The 27,015-nt window shown below is 40.3% G+C and overlaps 1 protein-coding gene across 1 annotated transcript; it reads right to left on the bottom strand.

Moving 5' to 3' along the window:
* Nucleotides 1–38: 38 nt before the first annotated feature.
* Nucleotides 39–26,788, bottom strand: grapa (GRB2 related adaptor protein a). Its single transcript, XM_046415818.1, has 5 exons — nucleotides 26,367–26,788; nucleotides 21,315–21,412; nucleotides 20,069–20,188; nucleotides 10,615–10,783; nucleotides 39–1,283 (listed from the first exon to the last, which is right to left on the bottom strand). The coding sequence occupies exons 1-5, from the start codon at nucleotides 26,442–26,444 to the stop codon at nucleotides 1,098–1,100; spliced, it is 651 nt and encodes a 216-aa protein (XP_046271774.1). The 5' UTR covers nucleotides 26,445–26,788; the 3' UTR covers nucleotides 39–1,097.
* Nucleotides 26,789–27,015: the final 227 nt, after the last annotated feature.

Here is a 27,015-nt window from a genome sequence, read left to right as displayed (position 1 = left end):
AAATGTTTAATTGTGAGCAATAATGACCAAGCTTGAAGTTCAAAGAAGTAAATGTATCACTTTATTTAAGTGATTTGTCATTACAGATTAAGGAAGACCAAGTTTTTACTGTTAAGCACATGAAATGTGTGTGTATGTTTTTTAAATGATCTGTTGCAACAGAATCAAAACCTTTTTACAACGTTTAATTTTACTTGTGATATATGCATTTTAAGATTACTCATGAATAAGAATAAATACACATAAACAAACAAATGATCAGTATATTGAGTTGAGCTTCTTACAGTTCAGGCTGTGTATCATCTGGGCAGCGTTAATCTCACTGATAACTTTAACATGGAAACTCTCTTTTACTGGTCTACGGAGCACAGGCCTGGACACACACACAAGCTCATACTCATATGCATTCACATGAGCACACAACAACCACACACATTCATAAAGCTGGCAATTTTACATGTGTTTGGACTCACATTTTATTTCAAAATCTCCACACACTCACACACTCCAGCCCAGTGAGAATCTGCTGTGTCAGTATCTGCAGTGTCTGGTCCAAATATTCACAGCACAATGACTCTGTGTCTCTCTGCTCGGTTCACCGGATCTCCTCGTGGGACTGACAGGAAAATACTGGAACAAATCCCAACTCATCTGCAGCAGAGAAAACCCTTGCCCTTTCTCCACAAGCTCCCATCATGGGCCACACACTTTATTTTTTGTCATCAGGTTAGTGTGTGTGTGTTGTTTTTATTCAGCCTGCTCCGGTGCTGATAAGCTGTAATAAATGATTATGCCTGGGAGTGTGTGTGTGTTTGACTATGTGAGTTCTCCACAGTGTGTAGGTCCATACTGTAATGTCTTTTTTTTACATGACTGAAAAGAAGTGAAGTTGTGGGGTCAAGAGAAAAACTGATTGGACAAGACTGGTGATTGACAGGTGACATCACGTGGAAATGGGGGAGTCAGTGCCTTAAAGAGCCGTTACAGCAACTTACAGCTTATCAGTTGTCTGCTCCAAAAATGAATGGTCAAGTGTGGAGCAGGGAATCAGTGTGAGAGGCGGGGTTGACAGATGTGTATTTGATTGACACTTCAGGTCATTGGCAGTGGTAAATGGGCTGGACATACTCTGGGGGGAAGTAGCCCACGTGTCCATGGCAACGGCCCCTCCAGCGCAGTGAATCAGAGCAGTCAAGGAGTTCGATGACATCACCACGCAGGAAGCGTAGCTGGGTGGGGTGGTGTGGAGTGAAGTCGAAGAGAGCATGGGCATGATGGGGACGCTGTGGGGGAGGGGAGGGGGAAGGAGGAAAACAGGAGAGAGTTAATAAATATAGTAAATAGTAAACATAGGAAAAGTAAGCATTAGGCCAGTGGTTTCCAGCTCTGGACTTAAAGGCTACCAGGAGCATTTGCAAATTAGCCAAATACATAAAATAATTATATAATTTCATGGGCATTTATGAGCGATTTATGCAGAAATTAATTTGAACTTAAATTGGTGTGCTGCTATGCTAGCTAGCAATAGTAAAAGCAAAAACATTCAGAGTCTTGAGACAGAATTTGAGAAACTCAATGACTCTTCCTTAGGTTGTACTTTAAGTCCTGATATTTTAGCAATCAAATAGAAAAATAGTTTGTATTTTTTCAGAATTAACCACCTTTATATAAATCTAAGCAACATTTCTGTGTGCTTGCATTTTATTCTTCTAATTCTTATATTGTCCTTTCTATATAAAGCATCATTTTTTTTTTCTCAGATACTTTGTCAACATGGATAAAAATAATGAAATACTGTTGTCTTGAAAAATTCCTCATTGAATGAACTGAAAAATTCATGGTGGTTCATATGGATTTTTCTCAGCTCAACAACAAAAGCAACAATAAAATTTTTAGGGGTGTTTCTATGAAGCATTGCACTTGTTTTCTCCATGACTGTGTTAAAAACAAAAAAACATTTTTTACAACACCAAATGGAATGATAATAATAGCAAAAAAATTCACAGATATGTGCTCCAAAATGCACCCTTTGCATTCTGGTTACAGGACCAGCTGACAATGTGTCCATTTAATAATAAATGTAGTTTTTGTTCCTTTAAAGTACAAATATATTTTATTTAGGGTTTTCATTTAACATTTATATAGCCAGATCATGGTCAGTCAGTCCATTCATGTTAAATATAAATATGATGGTAAAGGCCTGACCAGCAGCACAAGAACAATATGGGCGTGAAAGTAAATATTTGATGATGACTAATAATATTTCTGCTCACTGATCTTAGTTAAAAACATTAGTGCTGCTCAGCTGATTGGGGAACCGGTCTGCACAAACTGCAGAAAAGAAAAGTTGCCTGTTTAGATTTACATTATTTTAAAGTAATGCCGAGGAAACACGTCGTCTCCCTCACTGAGGTCAATTTAATTAAAAATAATAGTTCTTTGGCATTGTTATTTGCTTTTTCACCAAGGGAAGATTGATACTACTGACACATTAAATGCTAAGGTAGTTAGTGAGGGGAACAAGTTGGCAGAAAGACCAGATGAACAGGCAGACAGATAATTTTGCATACAACGTCAAAGCTACAGTTTTGGACATGCTGTCTGCTCTAAATTTTGGCATGAAATTCTGACATGTGACAACAATCAACTCCCTGCTATGTTTAAAAGACATAATGAGACATGATGTCATTCTTTTACCTTTATTTTAAGTATGTCTGTGTATTTTGTTGAAATAGACCACTCTTAATAAGATAAGATCTTTAAGATTATCACAGCACTTTGGACACTAACCAGAGAAGATTTAACAAGATAAATGACAAAACTGTAAATTGTGGAGGTCATGAGAGAGAGAAAATGAAAAATAAAGTAAGACAGCGAGACAGGCAGGTCGACATGTGAGAGGGTGAGATACACACACCTCCTATAAACAGCACTGTAAAACTTTGATGGCAAGTGGAGCTGCTTTCAATTCTGTCAGCAGGCGATTGTGCTTTCTCTGTCTCGCTGTGTTTGTCTTTGAGTTCACAAAAGTAGTGTTTTTCGTCTCTCCTGATCGCTGGCCTCCTCTGATCTCTGTTGACTCGCGAAGTAAAAGCAGTTTAAGAGCAGCAGAATAAAAATGGCTATTTTAAGGAGAGCGTCTTGAACTTAACTAACCTCTCCTAGCTGTCAGTTGCACTTCCATGGAGAAAAGTGGATGTGATTTGAGCTGGGAGGGAGCTGAGAGACTGGAAGGAATACCAATATTGTATTTTTGTATGTGTGTGTGTGTGTGTGTGTGTGTGTGTGTGTGTAGGTATTTAAGTTGTAGTTCTTGACTTTATTGCTGTTCACTGTTTGTCTTGCACCAAGCCCTAATATACTAGCATCAAGGCAGAAGCAGGTGCAAACACACCCCAACCAGACAGCAGGATCAAGAGACACAGACACAATCTATCAACCTCACAAATCTATAAAATCCTCACAGATTTATCTTTTATTGTTTGGCTGATCTTGTCTAGACCTCTTGTGCATGTTAGACTGCATGCACGTACACTCTACGCGTGTGTATATGGGTGTTAGCAAGCGTGTGTGTGCAGGCCTCCATTTGCTCAGTGAGTTAGCATGGGCAGCCCTGCATCTTCTGTGAACATGCTTATGTGTGTGTGACCGCCGAGGGGAAAGCCCATTCATTTTTTTTTCCTTGCCAGCTCTTGAGGAGAAACAGTTTGGAGTGAGAAATGTGGTCTGACTGTATCAGCAGCACTCGGTTGCTTTGTGACCATCATCCTCTTCAACGCCTGCTCTCGACTGAGAGCGAGCGCTGACAGCGGAACAAATTACTCTGTAACATCGATGTACCACAGCTTTGTACTGGATTTGTCTTTGGACACACACTCTCTCACAGAGCATTTAAGGATGAAGAAATAGGCGCTGACATCAACTCTGTTTCCACTCAAAAATGACGAGGTGTCAGAAAGGGGTCAGAGTTTTGCATGGACTGTTCTTTATGTTTGTTTGTTTGTTTGTTTGAGGAGAAAGTATCTAGACATGAGGACATCAGGGATATGTTGGGCAGGAAAGATGAAAACAAAGAATTATTTCCCCTCCTGCTATGGTGAGTAAGAAGCAATCTAGAGCTATGTAATGACCTGAGGACGAATTGGTTTGGAAGCTGCACAATAAGCAATAAACACAAAAAGCGCTGCAATCAGATTAAGCCAGTCCTCAACAGACATCTTCGTGTCTGTCAAACTGACAAATATAGTCAAAAATGAGAAGAAACTGAGATCATGTGTCAGACACAGTGAGGAAGAGAATGAAAAAAACTGTCAGTGAGCACTCAGCCTAAGGCAATGTTTTCATGAAACATTTACAGTACCTGGGCTGAAGTTAACACGATTTCTCTATGACTCTGTTTTCACACATTCTTTTAATAATCTAAAGGTCTAAAGGGAGCGATGTGAGAACTAGTTTTTCCTCGTGTTTTTATGCTTTTAGGGTCTCTGCCTAACACTTGTGTGAAAGGAGAAGTGAAAGAAATGGTTTGCTGGCAACTGAAGAAGTGGGTATACTATTAATATTTTACATACACATGGAGCACACACAACACAGTTACTAAGACAGAGATTGGAAATGTGGAATAACTTGGTGAGAATTTAAGTATAATGTACGGTACGGGAAAGGGTTTACTGCATTTCGCACTGAAGTTGTCTTGTCATCTGTCTGACGTCACTGTTTCTGCAAGCGAAACCTTAATGGAGTGAAGTTTGTGTTGTAGGGTTTGTAGAGATGCTGAGGGACATCCAGTGGGTGTTTGAGTTTTGTTGATGCCGAAGGCCAAGACGAAGCCCCGCAGACATGAAAACCAGCTGACCTTGATTTTATATGACAGTCAAAAAGACAGCTCAGATCCAGGCTAAACTTACTTCTAGCCTGCAGACCTACCGACAGCGTAATGAAGACCTGCTGACTTACATTAATGCGCTAAGAATAATAAGATATTATTTGACCTTGTCTCTTTGTTTTGCTGCTAGACAAAACGTAAAAATCCTTATTAATTAACGAAAATGCCTTCTTTTAGTGCATTTTTTAAAAGTTATAACTAATCTAACTATTTTGAATGGATTCAAAACACAGAAGAGTTTAGAATAACTTCATAATGTGTGGCACAAGTTCTAGATTTAAGCTTCAAACTAATATCTTGTGACATAATCGAATAGTATTTCCTGCACATGAAGAACAGGTTTTCAGTTTTGGCAGACAGTGAGTTTGCAAATTGTTTAATACTACCTTGTTGCGAAGTCACTGTCTATTTGTGCAGTTAAAATAGACAACATTAAAGGTACAACTTTACCCCTTAAGACTCTCATTAAAACAGCTGGAGAGTAAACAAGACTGCAGACATAAATGCATGACTAAGCTGCTGTGATCTGATGTGAAATGACACATTTTCTCTAAGGCTACATAAGTATGTAGGTAAACACAGCACCTTCAGCACGCCACCCTCCACCACGGGGCATGTTGTGATGCAGATACATAAAACCTTGAGGCCCCGACAGAACAACCCAGTGACCTACAGTACAAGAAAAGTCACAGCCAGCGTGCTAATGTTGGAATGATATAAGAGTACTGTGTATGGCTGACAACAGTTAGCTCCAATCAACTAAAATTGCTTGTTTTTGTAACAGTCAATACACAAATCCACATGTTCTATCAGTTAAAAGGCTGTGCAGACAAGTCAATCTTATGACAATAATATGGAAATATAGGGTAGCTTTGTAACTGCTGAGATATGTGGATAAGAGATGTCAAACATATCGGTGCATCATTTGTCCAAGGTTTGTCAATTCCATAACACAGTATAGGCAACCCAATAATGGATACACAAAACATGTTACAGGACTGTGCAGTCATGTATGTAAATGAGGCCTGCCTGGCACGCCACCCTTATTAGACCTTAATATTAATACAGAACAGCAAGGCGATCTATGACCACATCATTCAGACCCGAGGGAGAATAACTTAGAATAAAGAATAAATATCCTATATTGCCCTTATGAACCTTAAATAAGTATACCGCTGATGTGATAGGATTAGCTCTGACCTGGGGGTCATGTGATAAAATATAAAATATGACTAATAGCAAAGGAATAGCAAATTAAAATAACAATGTTTAGATGTATAATTCCATCTAAAGCTGGGCCCATGTACTGACCAACAATGCTGTGATTATTTTGTGAAATTCATTTCTTAATTTGGCCAATAAGGTTCCTAAATTTTGCTGACAAGCCTACAATTAACTTACTGAAAATCAATAAACCGCAATTACAACATAATGACTTTGAATGTTATTACCGTAAGAAGAGCAATAGCAGCCTAAAGATTATAAGATGCAGACTTAAGCACCAGGCCGCACCAGTGACTGCCAACACCTGTTTAATTGGCACATCATCACACTAAAATGACACAACATAAAAGGAAGGAGAGAATAAATGGAGTATAAAATAACAATGAAATTAACTGCCATTAAGTCTGTTGCAGTCTTTAATCTGTTTTAAAACAGCTGTAAATACCCATAAAACAGGAAAACAATGCAGCTTCTGTCTGAATTATTTATCCTATGTTTATATTTCTTACAAAAGTTAAAGGCTTTACTTTTCTTCAGTTTGTCAGAAGTCAAGGCAGAGCAGTAGATTCAGCGACAGTAGTAGTAGTAGTGCAGAGGATGATGTGGATGCTGGCAGAATGAGTTATGAATCATCCATTTGAGCAGTATTACAGTAATTGCAGCTACATAAGCTACTGTGTGAACACTAGAAAATAAAATCCTGAGAAAACTGTAATGTTACAAAAGACCTGGCCTTGTTTTTGTGGGTTAACTGCTTATGTTAAAGAGAATTTACATTGTGTCAGTATTTAGGTCACATAGTTTTTCATTCTTCCAACTGTCTTCAGTTTAAACACCATCATAACACCCTGAAGCAAAATTTTTAAGATGCACCTGCTGCAGCTGCGTTTGTTCAGAGGACCGAACATTCTGTGCAATGTCCCCAATGATTTATAACATGCATGAAACTGTTAAGGTGTGAAGCAGGATGTTACTAAACGAGAACTAAATTTGTGACAAGCTGCTTTGTGAAACTAAAACCTATTTTTAGGGACCAAAACCTGTCATCCACATCAGAAAGTTTCTACTCCACCTTTTGAATTACAGCAGCAGTCTGACTGCTCAACAAACCGGCTCTGAATAAATGAAGATCGTGTGATAAAGCGTATCCATCAGAGTTATAAAATCACATTTCAGGAGAGAAAAGCTGGTGAAAATGCCTAAATCCTGCAGACTTTAACGCCACACTAAACCATCGCACAACAGCAAATAGAAGGTAAGAAGAGCTCCCAGCATTTGAAAGACCAGATTTATTTAAGTAAAGCTCACACATCACAGATCAATAAATGTGGATCATCTTCAAAAGAACATGAGACTCAGACTGGCTCACGTACTCAGTGCAGCTTCTGCTGATCACATGGGCGTGAACATATTCAAATGCATTGGTATTTTGCTATGCATTTTAGCTCTTTCATAATGGGGTACATATTTTGCATGTTCTTTAAAATGAACAAGAGAACTCCGTTTTACTACATTTTACTACGAGTCCATTTTTTAAGGTTTTATTTCTGCTTCATTTTATAGACATGCTGCAGTCATTCAACTACAAAGCTTTTGTCTAGAAGCAGAATACAAATAAGACAGTGAAAAAGTGAAAGCAACACAATGCCGGAATACCAATATCTGCTTGAAAAAGTTAAATAAAAAGCACCTTCTGGACATGAGAGGATGTATGCGCATGTGGGTTATTTCCTCCCTCAGTTTGGTTCTGACTCATTGGCCACTAAACTTCCCTTCTGACATACTCAGCATACCCCAAAGCAGCAGTGGCAGCTATCTGCATGGCAGCACCTTCCACAGCAATGTCTCTGCACTACTTTGTATTTACTTGCATGAATGCAAGCTGATAGTTAAGTACAAGGTTTGATGTTTCAGTTCACAGTGAGTAATTCAAATGTTCCAATACCCTCTAAAATGACCATTCACAAGAGAGGAAGACTAAAAAACCCAAAAGACAAAAAGACTTCAAGCTGTATGGTTTTTTTTTGTTTTGTTTTGGGGTTTTTTTTTTTTTTTGCTTTTTTGGCTGTGGGCAGTTATCCAAATTGCATCTTTGTAAATGTTGGAATATTTTCCTGAGTGGAAAAAGCATCAGCTTTTATTTTTGACATTTAAATCTTATGCTCAAAATGAAAATGGAACAGACACAACTGGAGGGGAGCGGCGTTACTGGTGGAGGTCATAAGAGATTCTCACATCACTTATTAATCTTGTTTAATATATATGAGATCGATGGGCTTGTTGCCACAGCTGATGAGGTGCATCTCTAATGAGTAATGTCACTTAAATGTTACTATTCACATCCTGTTAATCTTTAACTTAAGCACACAACTTGTTAGAGCTTGCGTGTGTGAATGCGTACAAAATGAATGTCTCACTTTGCACTGGACAAATTAAAGTTACTGCTCAGCATTATATGACTGAATGTTCAGCGCTCCATAAAGAGTCAGAGAAAGTTCTCACATTCATGATGAATTACGTTTTTTACAATGTTCACAGCAAAATCAAATGGAAAAAATACAGAATTTAAAAGTGGCCAGTGATGAATTAACTGGTATTAGCAAACATGGGTTATTTTAGATAATATTTTTCAAAGGCTGGTGTTCCACGTCAACAAAGGGAAACCAGCCCTCACTTAGCTACCCCACTCACTTTCATCTGCCACAGCTGCACCAATTTATCCTGCAAAGTTGGAGTCGCAAGCCTCCAGTAAAAGTCAATACAGTTTATCCAGGCATAAATGTGCCAGATTTCAGGGCAATCCAGGTATTCCACTCAAAGACACAAATGTTTGACCCTGTGGTGTTGCTGAAGGAAAAGTCAGATGCTTTCTGGGGACCATGAATGTCTGTAGAACCCAACCTAAACTCATACATCCCGGTCTCACTGCTGGATTCCTGATATTCCTGCCTGGTGTATATGAACGTGCTCTCCATGTGGCACTTTTTTCTTATCACTTCACAGGTGACATGTTGGATGTTCAGCTCTCTCCAGAAGTGAATGTGATGTGACGAGTGTTAGCACGCGGCGGGTGTTGCAGCGAAACGAACATGCTGTCATGTCAGGATGGCTGTGGATCACTTCCCTGTGGATCGCTTCCTGCCTGCAGGTACGGCTCGCCTGTCAATCCCCAGAACACTTAACATGCAATGTGATCCTGTCTGCTTAATGACTTCACAATAGCAATGACAACACCTTCTCCCACAATGACACCATTATGGGAACTACCTGTCATTTCATGTCTCACTAAACCTGCCAGACCGTGTTGTGAATAGGCTACGCCTTTCGGACGTGAATATCACGCTAATGTTTCAGACTGCTGGTTGGACAAAATATGCAATTTGAAGATTTCACTTTTTATTCTGGAAAATTGTGATGAACTATTCGAATCCCGGTCTGGGCCCTTCTATGTGGAGTTTGCATGTTCTCCCTGTGCCTGCGTGGGTTTCCTCCGGGTTCTCCGGCTTCCTCCCACAATACCAAAAACATGCACATTAAGTTAATTGGCTACTCTAAATTGCTCCTAGGTGTGAGTGTGAGAGTGTGTGGTTGTTTGTCTTTGTGTGTTGGCCCTGCGATTGACTGGCAACCAGTCCAGGGTGTACCCCGCCTCTCGCTCCAGCTCCCCCGCAACCCTATTGATTTATCAATAATGAAAATAATCAGAGTTTCAGCCTTAGTTCACCTTATCACTTATCAGAGAAGTATATTAAAAACAGGATTAGCTGATAAATGGTGTAAATAGGAGTAAAAAACAAACAAAACACAACCAGACTCATTATGTGCCTGAATTCTAAATCAAAACTGGACACAAACACAACACAAAAATAATGCCCTGTCCAAACTTCATATGTAGCAACTAAATCATGACTGATATATATCATAATTGCCTCTTGAATCAGTTTTCTTTAGTGCTGCGGTGCTCGCTCCCTCTGGCTCGTTGCCTGAGATGACTGATTTGGTTCTGCTACAAACTGACGGCAGTCCTGCGATCTGTCATTACAAGCCGCACCTCTACGTCAAACCCTGCTGCCACAGTCACAGCTCCAGAAATTTCACCAACATATGGAGTGTTCCCACAGCTGCCAGCTCCATCAAAAAGAAACTGGCGATGCCTATGAAGTCACAGCGAAATGAAATATGAACACCTGGGTAGCTTGTTATGTGTGTAAAAACACCCCGGTCTGACAACAAACTACACTTTTTTTTTGAACAAACACAGATTCAGTGTGTCTCTAAGGCTCATCAGATTTTAACTGAATCTCTAGTGGCTTAGATAGAAGAGGAAAAACATAGGAGACTGAGGATGCCAAGAACAGATGTGTTTTAAAAGGCTTAGAGGGGAGATTAAAATTGATATTGCAAGATAAATAGTGATAAATAACCTCCAGGAGTTCAGGTGATTTCTTGGAAAAGTTAGACAATTAGAAAGAAAGAAGCAAATGGATGAGGAAACACATGCTCACCCTGGCGAAGTGCTCAGGGTCCCTCAGAAAGACGGTCCTCTCCTTGGCGATGCTGTTGCCGTGGTAGAACTCCACCAGCTCGTTCAGAGAGGAAAAGAGCTCGTCCCACACGTAGTACTGACTACAGCGATCCTGCAGCACCTTGAAATGCTGAACATGGTCTCCATAACTGTGCAATAAAAGAGAGAGAGAAGATTAAAGTTATGTCTCATCTCAAAGAAAACTCAGTTACAACAATTTGTATCCACTTAGCATTTAGTTTTGACCGTGTAAATGAAATATAATCCTGACACTGCAACAGCCATTTCCTCTCAACATGAATGTAACAACATATGGGATAGCAACCACTTTTCAGGTTAAAAGCTAAGCGGTGGTTGTGGCATGAGGGCAGTTGAAGTAACATCTGTCTTGAGGATGTTGTTGCAATAGTGGAGACTGACCGACTGAGTCCTGGCGTTTGTGTTTTAACCATCACAAAATGCTCAAAGCATACAATTAATTTGGATCAGCTTTGGATCAAGACCAACAGTCTTGGCCTTTGGGCCTCAAAGCCGCCCCTCCAACCCCACAGCTGTCAGCTGCTGGGGCTGGCATGCCTCTCGGTGCAGTCCTGCTCATTTAGTCACCACATATTTCCTATTTTATTTAAACTTTTTTTTAAAAAAAAAAAAAAAAAGTACAGCACAGTCCTTTTTTAAAACTAGGCCAAAACAGGTGATGAGCACTAAAACAGACAAACAATACAATAGATTAAAAGTTCATATAATCACTGAATTTAGGAAGAAAAACAATAGTGATATTTTGGAATTAAAAGAGCAGACAGTGACATTTACATCAGCTGCTCTGTGGGTTTGTATGTGTATTCTCCTGTAAAAAAAAATGTCACACTGTGTATTGTATTAGAAAATGAGCAGCATTGTGGTTTATGTGTGAGAATCTGTTCTGTAACATTTCATATCATATTTTGATGAAAATAAGCTTGTTGGAAGGACAAAATAAGTGTGAGTGTAGCTGAAAAATAATAAAATAAAGCCAATGGCGCAAACAAAAATAGCCACAGTGTTGGAGTGCATGCCTTGTTGTCATGATTAAAAGAGTTTGGCCAGTATTCATTGGCAATCGTACCTGCTCCCCTATCCCGCTCTGTGGTGGTTGCTAAGTAACTTGCCAGCTTATCTTTAGAAATCTGGACATCTCGCCATGATCATACTGTTATATAACTGCATCTAATATGCAGCGGAAGTCAAAACAACTCCCCCATATTTCTAAACACATCACAGAAGTGGGTATGTGTGCTCATGATTGTTAAACATGCTTGGAAAAAAAAAAAAGAAAAGATTTGACTTCTGTAGAGGAAAACTGTTCTTTATCATTTTTTATTATTACTGACATGATTGGTGTGTATTATTCTTCCTGTAAATGAGATGTCCTTCCTCTTGAATGAACACAATACAGCACTTGTGCTTTAATCTCACCAAACTCCTCCTCTATCTAGTCCAGTCTCAGGAAAGTAAATGAGCATTGGCTCGTTTCAGCCAGAATTCCCTTCTCTATTCAGACGTGGAGCTCTATGAACGAGCAGGGCTTACTCCCTGATGACTGGATGGCATTCAGCTACACCTCCACCCTGCCCTTCTTTCTCTGCCTTCTCCATTTCACCCTGCGTGTCCTCATTTCTCACCTCTCCCCATCAGTCAGTCAGAAATGATGACATTGTAGTGAAGTGTGAAAAATAGAGAGTGACTTGAAAACTGTCCTTAAAGCCAAAGGTAAGTTTTTTTTGTTTTGGATTAACACTGTATGAGCCTTTGAACATTAACTTATTCTGTGTGAGCAGCAGTGCTGTTTCGTTCTTTTGCTTTGGATCAGTATTTGCATTGTATTTGTTTGACTTCTATCTAACTTTTTGGTCCCTATCTCCTCTGCTGTGTCTCTATCCCCTCTCCAGATTCAGTTCTCTCCTTCTGTTGACTCACACAAACACGCATATGCACACTGCACAAAAATCGTGATGGTCTCTGTCAGTGATCTCTGTCAGCCAGACTGTTGTCCCTAGTTGTCTTGTGCCATCTGCTGCACCCTACTGGTTGGGCTTCATTACTGCCACCAGCTGCCCTTGTGAGCTGTGCCAGCACCCTCACCGGATGGAAAAATGGATGACAAAGAAAAAAGAAGGAGAGTTTGTATCCTGTGGAAGATATGGAAGTAGGGGGTAGACAGGGCAGGGACTTTACTTCTAGGGGATTCACAATAATGTAATAAAACACATTAGACACTTCCAAAGAGGGAAAAGGGAAACAGAATTTCCTGCAGCTGTACTAGTAACAATGCCTTTGTATTTTAGAATTACAACTGACCTCTCTTGTTCTTACTGATTACAAGTCAAGTTCCAAGTCAAAAAATGTCAATGAGTTTAAGGTTTAAGGTCACATGCTCATATCAGTGGTTTGACCTATTTTTTTAGATTTCCATGTCGTCCAGTGGTTGTCAGTTGATTGACATTAAGCTGAGGATAACACAATGCATCAAGCCACATACACACATGCATGCAATAAATGTAAAATAGACTGTTACTTTGTGTAGGCAGAGCAGAGTTTTAAGCACAATTTGTTTTTGTTTTGTTTTAAACTCTGATTATCCAAGACACACAATCTAAAATTTTGTCCTAAAATTTATGAGAGCATTTTATTAGAGCATTGTGGGTACTTGACTGTTAAACATGGGTTTAAGACATGAGACAAAAAAAAAAAAAAAATGTATGAAATGTTTACTCTACAATTTTGCTTATCAATTCTACACACATTCCAGCTGGGACAAAGTCTGAAGTCGCTTCAAATATTCAATGAGCAACACTTAAACTAACATCATATCTTCATAATTGATTTTCTCTGCATTGCAAAACACCTCTCCACCTGCGTACCATCAGAGGGGTAAAAAACAAATAAAACTAATGAACCTTGAACCTCACTATTAAAGACAAACTGTAGGAAATTTACAGCAAATGCTCATAATAAAAAAACACAAAATGTTAGTAATAGTAGTTGTGCTGTATTGACTTTTTCTCACACTGGCAGTTATTTATAGTCGCTAATTAAAGGTCAGCAAACAACAACAAACTATTTTGCGAGCAGTGGCTTGTAAAGGTGGAGAAATGTTTCAAAGGGGGAGGAAGAGGAGGAGGAATGAAAGTAGATGTAACGTTGTATTTATATCAGTGTGAGATGCTGTCATGTAGACGTATTTTATTAATTATTACCCAGAGACATTAGAGAACCAGAGTGCGTAACATAGACAGCATCTGTCAGCATCTGATCACACACACATACACACACAAAGCACACTCTCCATGTGCCCTCTCATCTGCCTGATCCAGTGTAATTAAGGCCCAAAGCGATAGAGAGATTATTTTGTTTTTTCTAGTAAAAGGAAATGAGAGAGAGAGAGAGAGAGAGAGAGAGATAAGCAGTGAGAGAGACTGAAAGAGTGAAAATGAAGTAGATGTCAAGATAGGACACAAAGCGAGAGATATACACTTCAGATAGGAGAGAAGCTATTTTTATAACTTTTACTGTGTGCCAGCGCAACTGAAGACACATGCAGGTCATCCGACCATCTTTGTCTCCACTTTCTCCATCAGTTTATTCTCACTTCCCTCTTCTTGCTGTCTATCATAGTGCCAACTCCCCCCAATCTGCTGTTTGGTTTCTAAACCACAGCAGATGTCTGAAATACACACTGACACCTCCAACTGTCAATCCAAGTCAGGGTGTGTGGGTGTGGGTGTGTGTGCGTTAGTAACCGATGGCCATGTCAAAGAGTTATCAGTGTGTGTGTGTGTTAGCCCATGTGCTTGCTGCAAATCACTGATTACATCAGTGTTTACATCTGCAAGCCAGTGTATGTGTGCGTGTGTGTGTGTGTGCGGGCGTGTGTGTGTGCGGGCGTGTGTGTTGGTGCTTTGTGGGCATAGACAGGGAGCAGAGATGGAGCGAATGACGGGAAGAATGATAAAAGATGTTTGGTGGAGGCAATTCAGTTCAAAGTGTGTTGATGGTTCAGTAAGCCTCTCAGACAGAAATGATATGAGTCTGACAGAGGGAGATATAGAGTTTCTTCTCAAGTCAGTTATCATCATAAAGAAAACAACCCTCTATCTAAGCTAACATTGATCATATGAAAAAAAGCCGAAATTTGTTGCTTTTAAAAAGGCACCACCCGCAAAACTTGAATCATCTTCAGCCCCTTATAGGATGCGGGGTCCATATCACCAACTGGCTAGCTTTAACTGCAATAAAGGAATCTCTGTAATAAATATAGATTTGAGTAGTTATATAATGGTTTGTCAGAGTCAGAATGCTTGTAGCAAGGAAATAATTTAATCCGTTTCGGTAAATCTAAAGTCAGTCTAAACCAGAGTCACAGGTTTTATAGCTAAAGCTAAAGTTAGACTGACAAACCCTTCAGCCAGGCTGAAGACGCGGAGAGAAATAGCGAAAGCGAGAGAAAAAAGTAATATTATGATTTTAAACACTTTTGAAGTCTCATTCAACCTTGTTAAATTAACATTTTCTACCTTACTTAGCTTGTCTAGCTGGCTTTTTGAGTTCAGACTAGCCAAGCCAGTCTAACCAAACTCACCACCAACACAGTATCATACCACTCTGCATTGTTGTTGTTTTTGTTTGTTTGTTTGTTTGTTTTACAACAATACAGAGTAATAAAGATGGGGCCCTTTAAACAAAATCACCCATTCATGATTTTATGACTGCTTTTATACTGGGGTCAAAACCTTTTATATCCCTCAATATATGCAGGGAAGAAAAGGAAAGAGAGAAAAGGCAGAGGACAGAGTAAGGATATTCTAAATTGAGAAAAACAGAGGAGGAAAAACAAGGAGGAAGCCCTCTGAATGTTTTATCTCCCAGAGGGCTGGCTGGTCTTATTTCACTTCCACTGTCAATATGAGAAAACAGAGAAATAAAGAGTTAAATCATGCATCCTGCTACACCCGCCATAAGCTTTTCCTTCAGCTGCCTGTTTTATCTGCAGTACTCTTTCCCTCTGTCTCTCTTCATCTCTCTCTATATTTCTTCCCTCTTCTTTCTATTTCTCTCTGTCTTTATGTCTCAGTCTCTCCCAAGTCGCTCACAGTTGTGTTTTGGACACTGTAGAGTGGTGTTGAAGTGCATCATTGAGCAGTGATCTAAGCTGTGAAAACATAACTGGGCAATTGAGAAAGAAAACACAAAAAAACAGCGCACTTTCATTTTGGTCTCAAAAGTACTGGCAGTGAAAAAGAGTTTGCAAATATGTCACCATTAGCCAGCCACCCCTTCATATTTAGACGAAAATCATGCAATTGGTATTTCCCATCAATCAAATCAAACTGCTGCTTCAGTCATCTTGAGAATGCATAAAGCAAGAACACAACTTAAAGATGAAATGAAGCTAACTGCTGCCAACATCGTGGGCTTGATCCAATATGGAATTTATTTATTGTTTCACTCCTTCACTCTCTCATGCATTTTGTCTGCCACATTTTCTCCAGATGCATGTGTTTGCCCCACTAAACAACTAACATACTTTTTCGTAAGAGTTCTCCCTGCATGATAACAATCATGGGAACCTGAACCTACACTGTGTTAAAGCCCAAAGACGATCACGAAACTATAAAATAAACAGCCCAAAGGGTCTGTTCCCTTTATGGTTCCTCTTTGGAGACGAGTGAGGACTGATGACAGGGAAGCTGAGCGACCGAACAGCCTTATTCAGCACCTGCTGTGTGAGCCACTGGAAACATTAATAAGTGATATCTGATGACATGTCAAAAATGGTGGTTTCCACACTGAAATGACACAACAACAGACAAGGTTTGTGCTGTTTTAGTGGGCATGCGGACCCTTTCAAGTCTGTTGTTCACACAGCAAGCAGCAGAGCTCCATTTCCCCTTTTCACAGTAAGAGATAGGCATTTTCAGCCCGTCATTCAGGAACACTTTTGGGTGGGCAGGGGGATTTTTACTGTGGCTGAAAATGTGGATTGAAAGTAGACAAAAACCAGAAGAAAAAACAGACAACGTTTCAAATGTGTCTGCTTTCACCTTGCTGTCATAGCACTATGGACCAGTCGTAAAGGATAAGAGATATTCACTTTATAACAATAATAATCCCAGGCATCTTCGTCTCTACTGAAGAAGAAGAGTGAATGCACAGAGCTTAAGCTGTCACACCCACACACACATGCTTAACACGCGATGGATCAGACAATCCAAATCAGCCTTCAGTCTGCTTTTCTATGACCTCACACCATAAAGAAACCACAAAGAAAATGCTTGTGTGCTCATCACCACACTGTTAAAAAAAAAGGTGTGAAAAGCACAGAAGACCGAGCTGTAGTGACACAACCCTGAGCTCTACACAAGGTCCTGACACGAGACGTCCGGCAATCAAAAGGACAGTGATGTCTGCTCTTGTAGTTTGCCTGGTAGAAGATATGTGGTATTGTTTCAAGACCAACAAAATGACCACACAAATGTACACTAACAATAATTAAAGCTGCGGCAAAGCGCATATAGATTATTACAATTCTCTGGTGTATTTACTTTCCCTCAGTGTCTGCTTTTGCTTCAGTTACTGATTTCCTAGAGAGTCTTTTGAGAGACTGTGCACAGTTGTTACAGGTGTTACATTCGAGTGCGAGTTGGAGGTGTTGGGGAAAAAACTGATACTGATAGTGACAGGAGCAGAGTATCAACAAGGAAGTGAGACATTTGAGAAACAAAAGTTGTGTCTCTTCTGGGTGAGAGTCTCAGACATAGCAACAACAACAACAAGAAAAAAAAGAAGGCACCAGGAATACAATCTGCCACCTTTTAACTATGTTGATGTACCCCAGCTCCTTTTATTTGCTTTTTCAAAACACATCTATATCATAGCATGGTGGAAGACTCAGAAAAACATGTCCTTTGGGTGAGCCTGCTGCTGAATCAAAGAAAGCCCAGCAAAGCAAAATGGATCCTCATCTTCCTCTATAAAAGTCTAAGTTGGCATCACTTTGCTCTACTTTCCAAAAATAAGCTACTAAATAACCCATTGGGACAGATTCAGTGGCACAGTCTGAATCCAGTCCCCTGCCAAATATTCTTTCATAACCACCTTTCAAAAAGTATTCTGAGCAAAAACTTTCTAAAATCCTGTCCACAGTGAGCGTTTTTCATAATTTGAATGCATTGGACTGATAAACAAGGCTGCTGTTTTTCGATAACCCAGTGACTGCTCTCTGATAGCTAATTAAATTTTATTTATTTATTTATTTGCTGAAATTGAAGCCCGAGAAATGCAACACCAGAACAAATTAAAGCATAAAAGAGGAAATGGTGGGTTACTTTTCATGATGAATAATTTTGTGGTAATAGAATTGTTTATCACCACAACAACATGTCATAGTGACACCCTGGCCTAATATCTTGACACAGACCTTTAACACCAAGAAATACACAATAGACTAAAGGGAATTAAAGCTACATTCACTTCTGTGACAGTGAATCACCGCACTTCTCCTTGACTTCAAAGTCTTTAAGTACACCCTTTCATCACAACCAAGGTAACAATAGTTAGAAATGAAACGCAAACTTATAGTCTAACCTTCCTCCACATTTGCAGGGTTGCATGATTTCTAATTTCACCCACAGTTTTCTTGCATATTAACAACCAAATTCCATTTTTGGCCCCGTTCATCGCTGTGAAACTGGATCAGTTTTTCACGTACTGACGTCAAAGCTGGACTGAGTTGAGCCGAGCTGAGCTGGGACTGAAGTTCTCATAGTTGCTGCTGTCAGGACGTCTCGTCTGACAGAGGGAGCTGTCAGCGCTGCAATGGCCACACACTCACACCTGACCCAGTTTTCAAACTGCTTCATCATCCAGCAGCAACAGCCAGGGAGACATCAGCAGACAGCCAAGAGAAACAAGCAGCACCAAAATCCTGTCGCTGTCCCCTCTTGGCAAACCTGTTTTGCGCAAAGCACTCACCCTCTCCTCCTTCCCTCTAATTTCCTCATTTGATTCCCTTTATGCTGACAACTTATTTTTCCTTTCCTGTGTTAATGTTTCCAAAAAATGTATCCTAAATCTGCTAGGAGAGAAGTATCATGCCCAGACATTATCGCAACTAACAGCAAAACAACCCGAAACAAATCCAACCCTTAACCGTTTGACTTAAGCCAGCTCCCCTTACAGTTCCAGCAGCCCAGAGTAGAGCATTAGTTCCAACTCTGGCCTTGAGTGCCAAAATTCTGACTCCAGACCCCTACAAGCCCCCGACTCTCCACCCACCAACATCCACACAACCGCCAGAAGCATAGCACCAAGTCTCAGCTGCATCCCTGACCGTCATCTCCTGACAAGTCATCCGATCGGGCCCAATCAGCAGCTTCAGATGATGCAGTGTGCCAGACAGGATTAGCTCACATCAGGCCAGAGGGGCTGCAGATCCTCCCTTTTCCTTCTGCCCCACACCTTATCCTCTTTACCCTCCTCCTCTGCCTGCTCTTCTGATCCCCTGCCACCAACATAAGCACCATGTATACACACTCATTCATGCATGCACACACTTAAAATTTGATTAATAAGGGAATAAATAAGGGACAGTTATGTTGCATGTGCAGGGATGCGTGCATCTCCGCATACAGAATGTGTTTATATAGATGTGCTAATTGAATTAGATTGCATTAGAAGAGATGAAATGAAATTTTAATGATCCCCATGGAGAAAGAGCACTGCTGCAGTAATAAGAGGACACACAGAGATGAGGAATAACATGTCAAGAATCCATAGATCAAAGTGATGTACAGAAAACAAGCTATAAATTGAAACCCAAAAGTATTTGGACAGGGGTTGCTTTCCAGGGGTTGGGCTCGGCCCCTTGCTTCGCATGAAGGGAAATCTTAATGCTTCTGCACACCAAAACATTGTGGACAAAGCTGTGCTTCTAACTTTGTGGCAACAGTTTGGTGAAGGCCCTTTTCTATTCCAGCATGACTGTGCCCCAGTGCACAAAGCAAAGTCCATAAAGACAAGGCTGGATGAGTTTGGTGTGGAAGAACTTGACTGGCCCACACAGAGCCCTGACCTCAACCCCATCCAACACCTTTGGGATGAACTGGAATGGTGATTGTGACCCAGATCTTTTTGTCAGCACTTGACCTCACCAACGTTCTATGGCATGAATGGACAAAAATAACTGCAGAATCAATCCAAAATCTTGTGGAAAGCCGTCCCAAAAGAGTGGGAGCTGTTATAGCTGCAAAGCTGTTTATGTATTTAGAAGTTAGGGTAACAGTCAGTCATCCCAGTACTTTTGCCTATATACTGTATTAAGAATTTAACATATTCACGTGCAAAAAAATTCTAAAATGTACAAAATATGGATCCTTGAAGAATCAGTTATGTCCTACCTGACAGACATGGAGAACTCTCCGGGGGCACTCTCGCTCTCTCTGACCAGAAAAGCCCCACACTCCCTGTGCCTGAGTCGACTCTCTGCCACACCACGGGATATACGACCAGCAAACCAGCTGGAGGAAGGACAGAAAAAAAGCAGGTAGGAAAGAAAGAAAGACAGACATCTATGTTTTATGGATGTAATTGTGTTATTCTTTGGGTCTGTGCAGCTACAATACAATGTCGCGCACCGAAATCTGAGAGAAAATTTGTTTGAATGTTCAATAACTTTTAATGTTTCAGTGGAAAATATTAACATTGTAAGGTTTCAAAATACAGATCAATGCTGACAGAGAGAAGAGAAGTTGAGGGTTGAGGGTATAAAGTAAAATTAGCACATTTGTGAAGTTATTTTTAAACACACTGCTAAAGATGCATGCAAAACAAATCCCAAAAGGCTGGATTTCAGTTGTCGGCTGTGGAGCGTGAGTAATAGAGTCATTTTTCTTTTTCTTTTTTTTCCTTTCTTTTTTTTCTCAATAGTCTTGCCTACTAGAGCAGTTTGCTTGGATTCAAGCTTTGCACAAATGATGTTCTGCTTTCATGAACATGTGCTCTGACAAGTCAATTTGATGTCTCAAATGAAGTAAAAACACATTCGATTCAGTGGCAACACTGTAGGACCTTCTCGGTTAGGGTCACCGAGTCACAGTTATGGCATTTGTATTTCATGGTTTCTTTAAAGGGGCGTGAAGCGAGAAAAAATAAAAACACTAACAGATGCACATCCCAACAGACAACACATCTCCCTATGTTGCACACAAACTCAACTAGGCAGTTCCAACTGGACCGTACATCAGTGTGCATTAATGAGCCAGAGCCGCTGTAATGGCTCTGTTGTTATTTTAGGGTTTTGTCACAGCAAAAAGCAGAACCCAGCTGGTGTATGACCATCTGATGGCGATACAGGGTGTACCAGCAGGTTCACTGTAAACACACGCGCGTGCATGCACGCACACACACACACACACACACACATATCATGTGTAATTACGTAAGACAGCGAGTGAGCGTGTCCCTTTGGGTAGGCAGCCTTATGCTGGAGTGCAGATGTCCAAAGCAGAGCAGAAAACGCCCTAAAGCTGCACACGCTCAATGATGAGTTGTTTAGATAGACCAGTGCTAGATGTGTGAAATGTATTTGCGTGCTTCACAGACGAGCGTGTGTGTGTGTGTGTGTGTTCGTGTGTTTGCACTTACGCATGTGGCCGCAGGTTGATGTAGTTTTTTGGTACAAAGCCTTTTCTGTTGTGGAGCTCAGCTGTGTACCAGTTGGGATCATCCTCCATGTTTGTGATCTAGGAGCAAGCACACACACACACACGCACACATATACACAAGATGAAATATTGCCCATAATGATGTGGACGCAGGCTATTACTATTGGGCGAAAGGCCACTTTCATTTCTCTCTGGCTCGCTGTTTATCAGTCTCCTTGCCAGGCCTCTCTTCTTCTATTATTCGGTACAGTGGCTTTCATTCATCTTTGTGGGGACTGAGGCCCTCAGCTCTCGTAGCTTCCAAAGCACACAAGATTATGAGCAAGTTCAAAATGCCACACAAAGCTATGCATTGTGACTATACATACGAGCGACACATCACCTGCAGCATGTCAGATTCAGGGGGATCCTGAATGGAGGAAATATCAGATTCATAATTATGTGTTCATTAGTGTATAATCACCTGAAAACAAGAATTGTTGTGTTTTTTGTTACCTTTGAATGAACCTTTTATATCACTTTTCTGTGGTAGCACAGAACGAACAAACCAAACACAGGCTCTGGAGAGTGCATTTCACATTTTTCACTCTTTTCATTAGGGGAGGCTGAGATGAGCAGTGTTCATTTGTTTCCGGTCTGTACCCACAAACCGCTAAGCAGTGAGCAAACTGTAACCGTTTCACAACGTTAACCATGTGATAGCGAAGGTCCAGTCCGCCTGTCACTGATATTCTCCTACAGTCAAGTATGTTAGTCTGGGGGCTTTTGGCAATCAGCCTTTTGTCATTTAGGCACGAAGCCATGTTGGTATTAATCCAAACATTTTGTTGGCCCACATGTTTTATCCTTTCTCACCTCACTGCTCTTGTCGCTGCTCACTCTGATCATTTTTCACTCTGAATTCCGATCCAGCTCGGACATTCTTTGTTATTTTAGAATTTAAGCGGTTGCATTGTTTGTTTTGTTTGGTTTGCAGGGACATGTTTTATAAACCTTTTTTTTTTATTTTGTCTCTACCTTCAGAGGTACATTCTTTTCAGGTACATTCAGAGGCCTTTTGCTATGTTCTATAAGTTAAACTCAAACTGAAATACATACTACAAGTAAAGACATCCACGCAACTGTGATGGGAGAAAACTCTTTTGGCAAAATTTCCCCCTGCCAAAAATGTCTCCTGCCTTCTCTCTGCCTTTAGAAACTTCATGCACCACCTATTTTTATGGTTTCACTACCCATTTGTACGAGCATTTTCAAATGTGTCCTGAGTTACTGTTCATAGCATCAATCATTGTTCAGTTACAAAACCGAATGATTGCCCTTTAAATCAGTTGGTGGTTTTGGTGTCAGGCAAATAACTTTTTATTTGAATGAGATGAAATTCCTCTCAAACTATGACTCGCTATATTTTAGGCAATGTAATAAATTTGAATTTAAAATAAAACGCCTTTTCCCCTTTCCTTTTATTTCATTCTAGTTCAACTCTTTGTCCTTTTTGTTGATTTTATTCTACCTTGCCGTGACTGGATTACAAATAGATAGAGTTCTTGAATTTACAATAAAATCAACTTCTCTTCTTTGTTACTTCCTGCAGACATGACACTGCATTATCGCTGCCTCACTGATGTTAAGTAATAAATTTCTTGTAAGGTCCTGCATCATGGGGAAAATCCCAAACGATCCTTGTTTTGTTCATAGTGCTTCCTGGGAAAGAACACAGTCTAGTTAAGTGGAATCCATTAATCATTTCCTTCTTTCCCCTGCATGTGTGTTTAGGATGTTTATCCACAAGCGGCCCTGCTGATTCAGCTGCGACTGACTCAGCCCCTTCCAGACAATCCATACAAATGGATTTAACAATTACATAATTAACCCTTAACATAGCAATCATGCAAGCCTCAAATACATCAGAATTTCCAGCAGGAACATCTGCACTAGATTGCAAATATGTGAAGCAGCTCTGACACAAGCACTCAGGAAGACAGCCTGTTTCTGGACTTGGTTCATTTTTGACACTCCAGAGACCTCTTTTACAAAAATGTTCTTAGTCTCCAACAGTGCGCTAATGTTTGATTCATAAAAGATATGGGGTATAAAAACATATAGCAAAAACAGTTTCTAAGACACTCATGTGTAACTTACACAGCTGTGATCTGTAAATCTCAAATCAACTTAAAATGACAGCACTTGTCTTGCGATTCCAGGACAAAGGACGGCTTAGTCGGGAATAGCCATGAACCAAAAGAGAAAATCAAACTTTTTGGAAGATTTGATCACTGTGATGGCAGAGGAGATTGAAGCCAGTGCACATGCATTATTCAGTGGACTAAATATTGGGTTGACACACAAAGCCAAAGTAACAGCTTGGGAGTGTGTGACTGCCGCAGCGAACGAGGTGGGCGGAAAGACAGAACTGTGACTGATATTATAAAGAAATGGTCTGGCAATTAATCACTCGACACCTTTAATTGATAATTTAATCTATTCCTGTAACATTGTCCATAAAGCTCAGCAGGAAAATCACTTATATCAAGTGTAGGCTTTGTTTAGAAAGAAGATCATTTTCAATTCAGTGCGGGTCAATGATCATACTCAACAGCAAAAGTTGATCATGAGTTCATTTTATAAATGAGGCCCCTGGAAGTGAACAAAACTAGCACTAGAATGATCTTCTCTCATTCTACCTAAACTATCAGATAATACATAGCTCAGGTGCTGGAATTGGAGTGTTTAAAACCACACTAGTTTGATCAGCCTGACTATTCCTTTGGATTTTAGCTGCTGCCAGTGATGGAGGAGTCTGTCACACGATCCAAATCCACTTTAAATCCCAAACTGTCACACAATCATGTGTCGGCTTTGGAGAACAAAAGAAACGTGTGTTTTCGCGCTCTACTTTTGAGTCCCTTGTGTTAGACTTGGCCGCAGCTTTAAACAGAATGTCAGAGCAGCTACTTTTTTATTTAAATATGAAGCCACTTTTTTTTTAATTATCTCATTCTGAGTCCACACAAAATGACTGATCCTTTTCCACATAGCTACTGCACAACAGGACATGACCAAAACAATGTAGCCCAACAGAATAATGCACAAAAATCATCCTGCTTTCTACTCAGCAAGGTGTGAAAAGAAGCAGCTCTGGGACCTCAAGAAAGCCTATTAGATAGTGTTTCTTGACCAAGCAAAAGAACAATAAATGAGCAAAAGAAAGGGACATCAGCTTAGTTTTTTTTTTTTTTTTTTTTTGAAATGCATGAGGCTATATGTGATTTGTTATGACATTTTAAAGCTCAGGCCATCTGGTGCTTCAGGAATGAACAAACGCAAAGAACAAGTTAAAATTACCGTTTGACCCAGATCTGAACTGGAGCTGTTTAGTTGTTTGGGGTAATTTATTCCAGTGGGACAAAAAAAGAAAAAGTGGCACATGTTAAAGACTTTTAATGACAGCAGATATGTCACTGTGGCCGTAAAGCTTGAGTTCGCTTTGATGCTATTGACCTGGCCATTAACAAGTGCAGTCTTATGTCAAAGGTCGCTGACCAAAGCCAACAGCTAATTACATTGTGATTTACAGGTACATTTAAAAGACACTACCAAGTGATATCTTCTCTCCAATACTGTAGGGAATAGAAAATCACATTTATTTACTGTTACAACTCACAGCACAACTAAGTGCCACCTCATTTTGACTGCGTCACACATTGATACTCAGCTCCAAAAAAATGATTTTGCAGACAGTAGAAATTAGAGGCTGCTTTAGTCAAATGTCATCTAATACTGGAACAAGGGATGAATAATATACCAGCCTGCTGCATACAATAAAAAGTACATTCCACCCTTAGGCATCAGGTATAATCAGACACATGTCCTGGGTTATTTTGTAATGAGGTCATTTCCTCCACCTGCCCCATCTACTTGACCCTCAAGTGATTTCCAACATTTCCCAGAGTTCTTTGCTCATACAAGTAATAATGGTCTATGGTCATGTGGCCATTGGAATATCATAATGAGAACAAGCATACCGGGATTTTCCCAGTCTCGAAAATGTTCCAGCTGTCCATAAAACGAAATTCGTCCTACGGCATAATTGCACTCTGGCCTACTGAAGTTTCTACCAGTGGAAATTTGATTGTGTTGTGTCTTATGCCATTAATTTGTCCATGTACTGTAAGACCATCAAATAGCTGGTGCCGTAACGTAAGTGAAGACAGAAGCTTTGCTCTTTAAATCTGAGGTCTTGTTCTTCACTGCTTTTGTCTTAGAGGGACAATTTTCTACTACAGTAATTTCCAGCTGTGCAGGAACAATCTCAGGACTGCACTTGGGTCATTATCTGTCAGAAAACAGCTGTAGCTTTAGGAAAATATTTGTTTTGCATCCTATAACCAAAATTAGACTAGGTTAAAAGAGTAGTTTGTTATTTAGAAAAAAGAGAGTTAGCCATCAGCTGGTTAGCCTATCCTAACATAAAAATTGGAAACAGGGGGAAGTTAGCAAACCTGAAGCTTAAGGATGTCATTTCCCTGTTGGCCAGGACCAGAATCTCCAGGAGATTACTGTTGCTTACCAAGAATCAGTCATATAGGTTTTTGAGCAAACGAAACAAATGAGATGCAATGTCTTAACAAGTGAGTTTTAACCATGTTAGTAAATGGGTACTGTTAGCTTTGAATACAACTCTTTTCCCACTGTTTCCAGTCTTTATGCTATGTGAAGATGGCTGGCTGCCGCCTGCAGTTGCATACAGACATGTGAGTAGTATCGATTCTCAATCGAAAGCGTTTCAGTGTTTGAGACCATCAACACAAGCTCAAGTAGTCCTGGCTGTTTCTCAAGCTGCTCTATCTTTAGTCAGTACCAGCAGCACCTGGACGCTAAGTGTCAAAAGCTGTACACACTGAAGTTATAATTGTTGTAATTATCACAGTGGAGACAGAAGAGATAGAGAGGAGGGAGAGGTGGTTAATCTGTTGGTCCACTCTGTTCTCATGCAGAAGTAGGGCTAAAAGATAGATAGATAGATAAGTCTTACCTTGAGCATGTCTCCCTTGTTGAAACTAAGTTCATCACCCTCTGTGGCACGAAACGTATAAAGTGCCACTGCTTCCATGTCGAAACCCAACACACACACACACAAACACACACACACGTTCACTCACACACACACATTGACACCCATCCACCCACACACACACTCACACACACGCTGAGACTCTCACTAATGCACCTGGCACAAGAGGTGAAGACACAGAGGGAGAAATGTATATATATAAAAAAGAACCAGATAAAGGAAGAGGATGTAATGAAATAACAGATGGGAAGAGAAGAAGAGGAGCAGGGGAAGAGAGGTCTCGTCCGTCCGCTGAGCGAGAGAGCGCGCAAGAGTCAGAGCAGAGGATGAGACAGAGACAGAGAGAGAGAGAGAGAGCTCGGCGAGGGGAAAAACACTACTGGCTGCTGCTCAGCAACACAACCATGAGTAACGCTCAGAGAGAGAGAGAGAGAGAGAGAGAGAGCGCAAGTACGGGCAAAGAGTGGGAGGCACTTCCTGTGTATATATTTGTCTCACACAGTTAGTGTGGCTTCTGTGGATTTGTTGTGTGTGTGTCTTTGTGTGGTTTGTCATTGTACTTCCTTCACCCTAATTTATTTTCACACCTTCGAAGTGAAAAGTGAGCTCA

This window comes from Scatophagus argus, chromosome 16 (assembly GCF_020382885.2).
Source record: "Scatophagus argus isolate fScaArg1 chromosome 16, fScaArg1.pri, whole genome shotgun sequence".
NCBI lineage: Eukaryota > Metazoa > Chordata > Actinopteri > Scatophagidae > Scatophagus > Scatophagus argus.
Note: the sequence above shows the minus strand (reverse complement) of the source record. Positions and strands in the feature narration are given on the sequence as shown.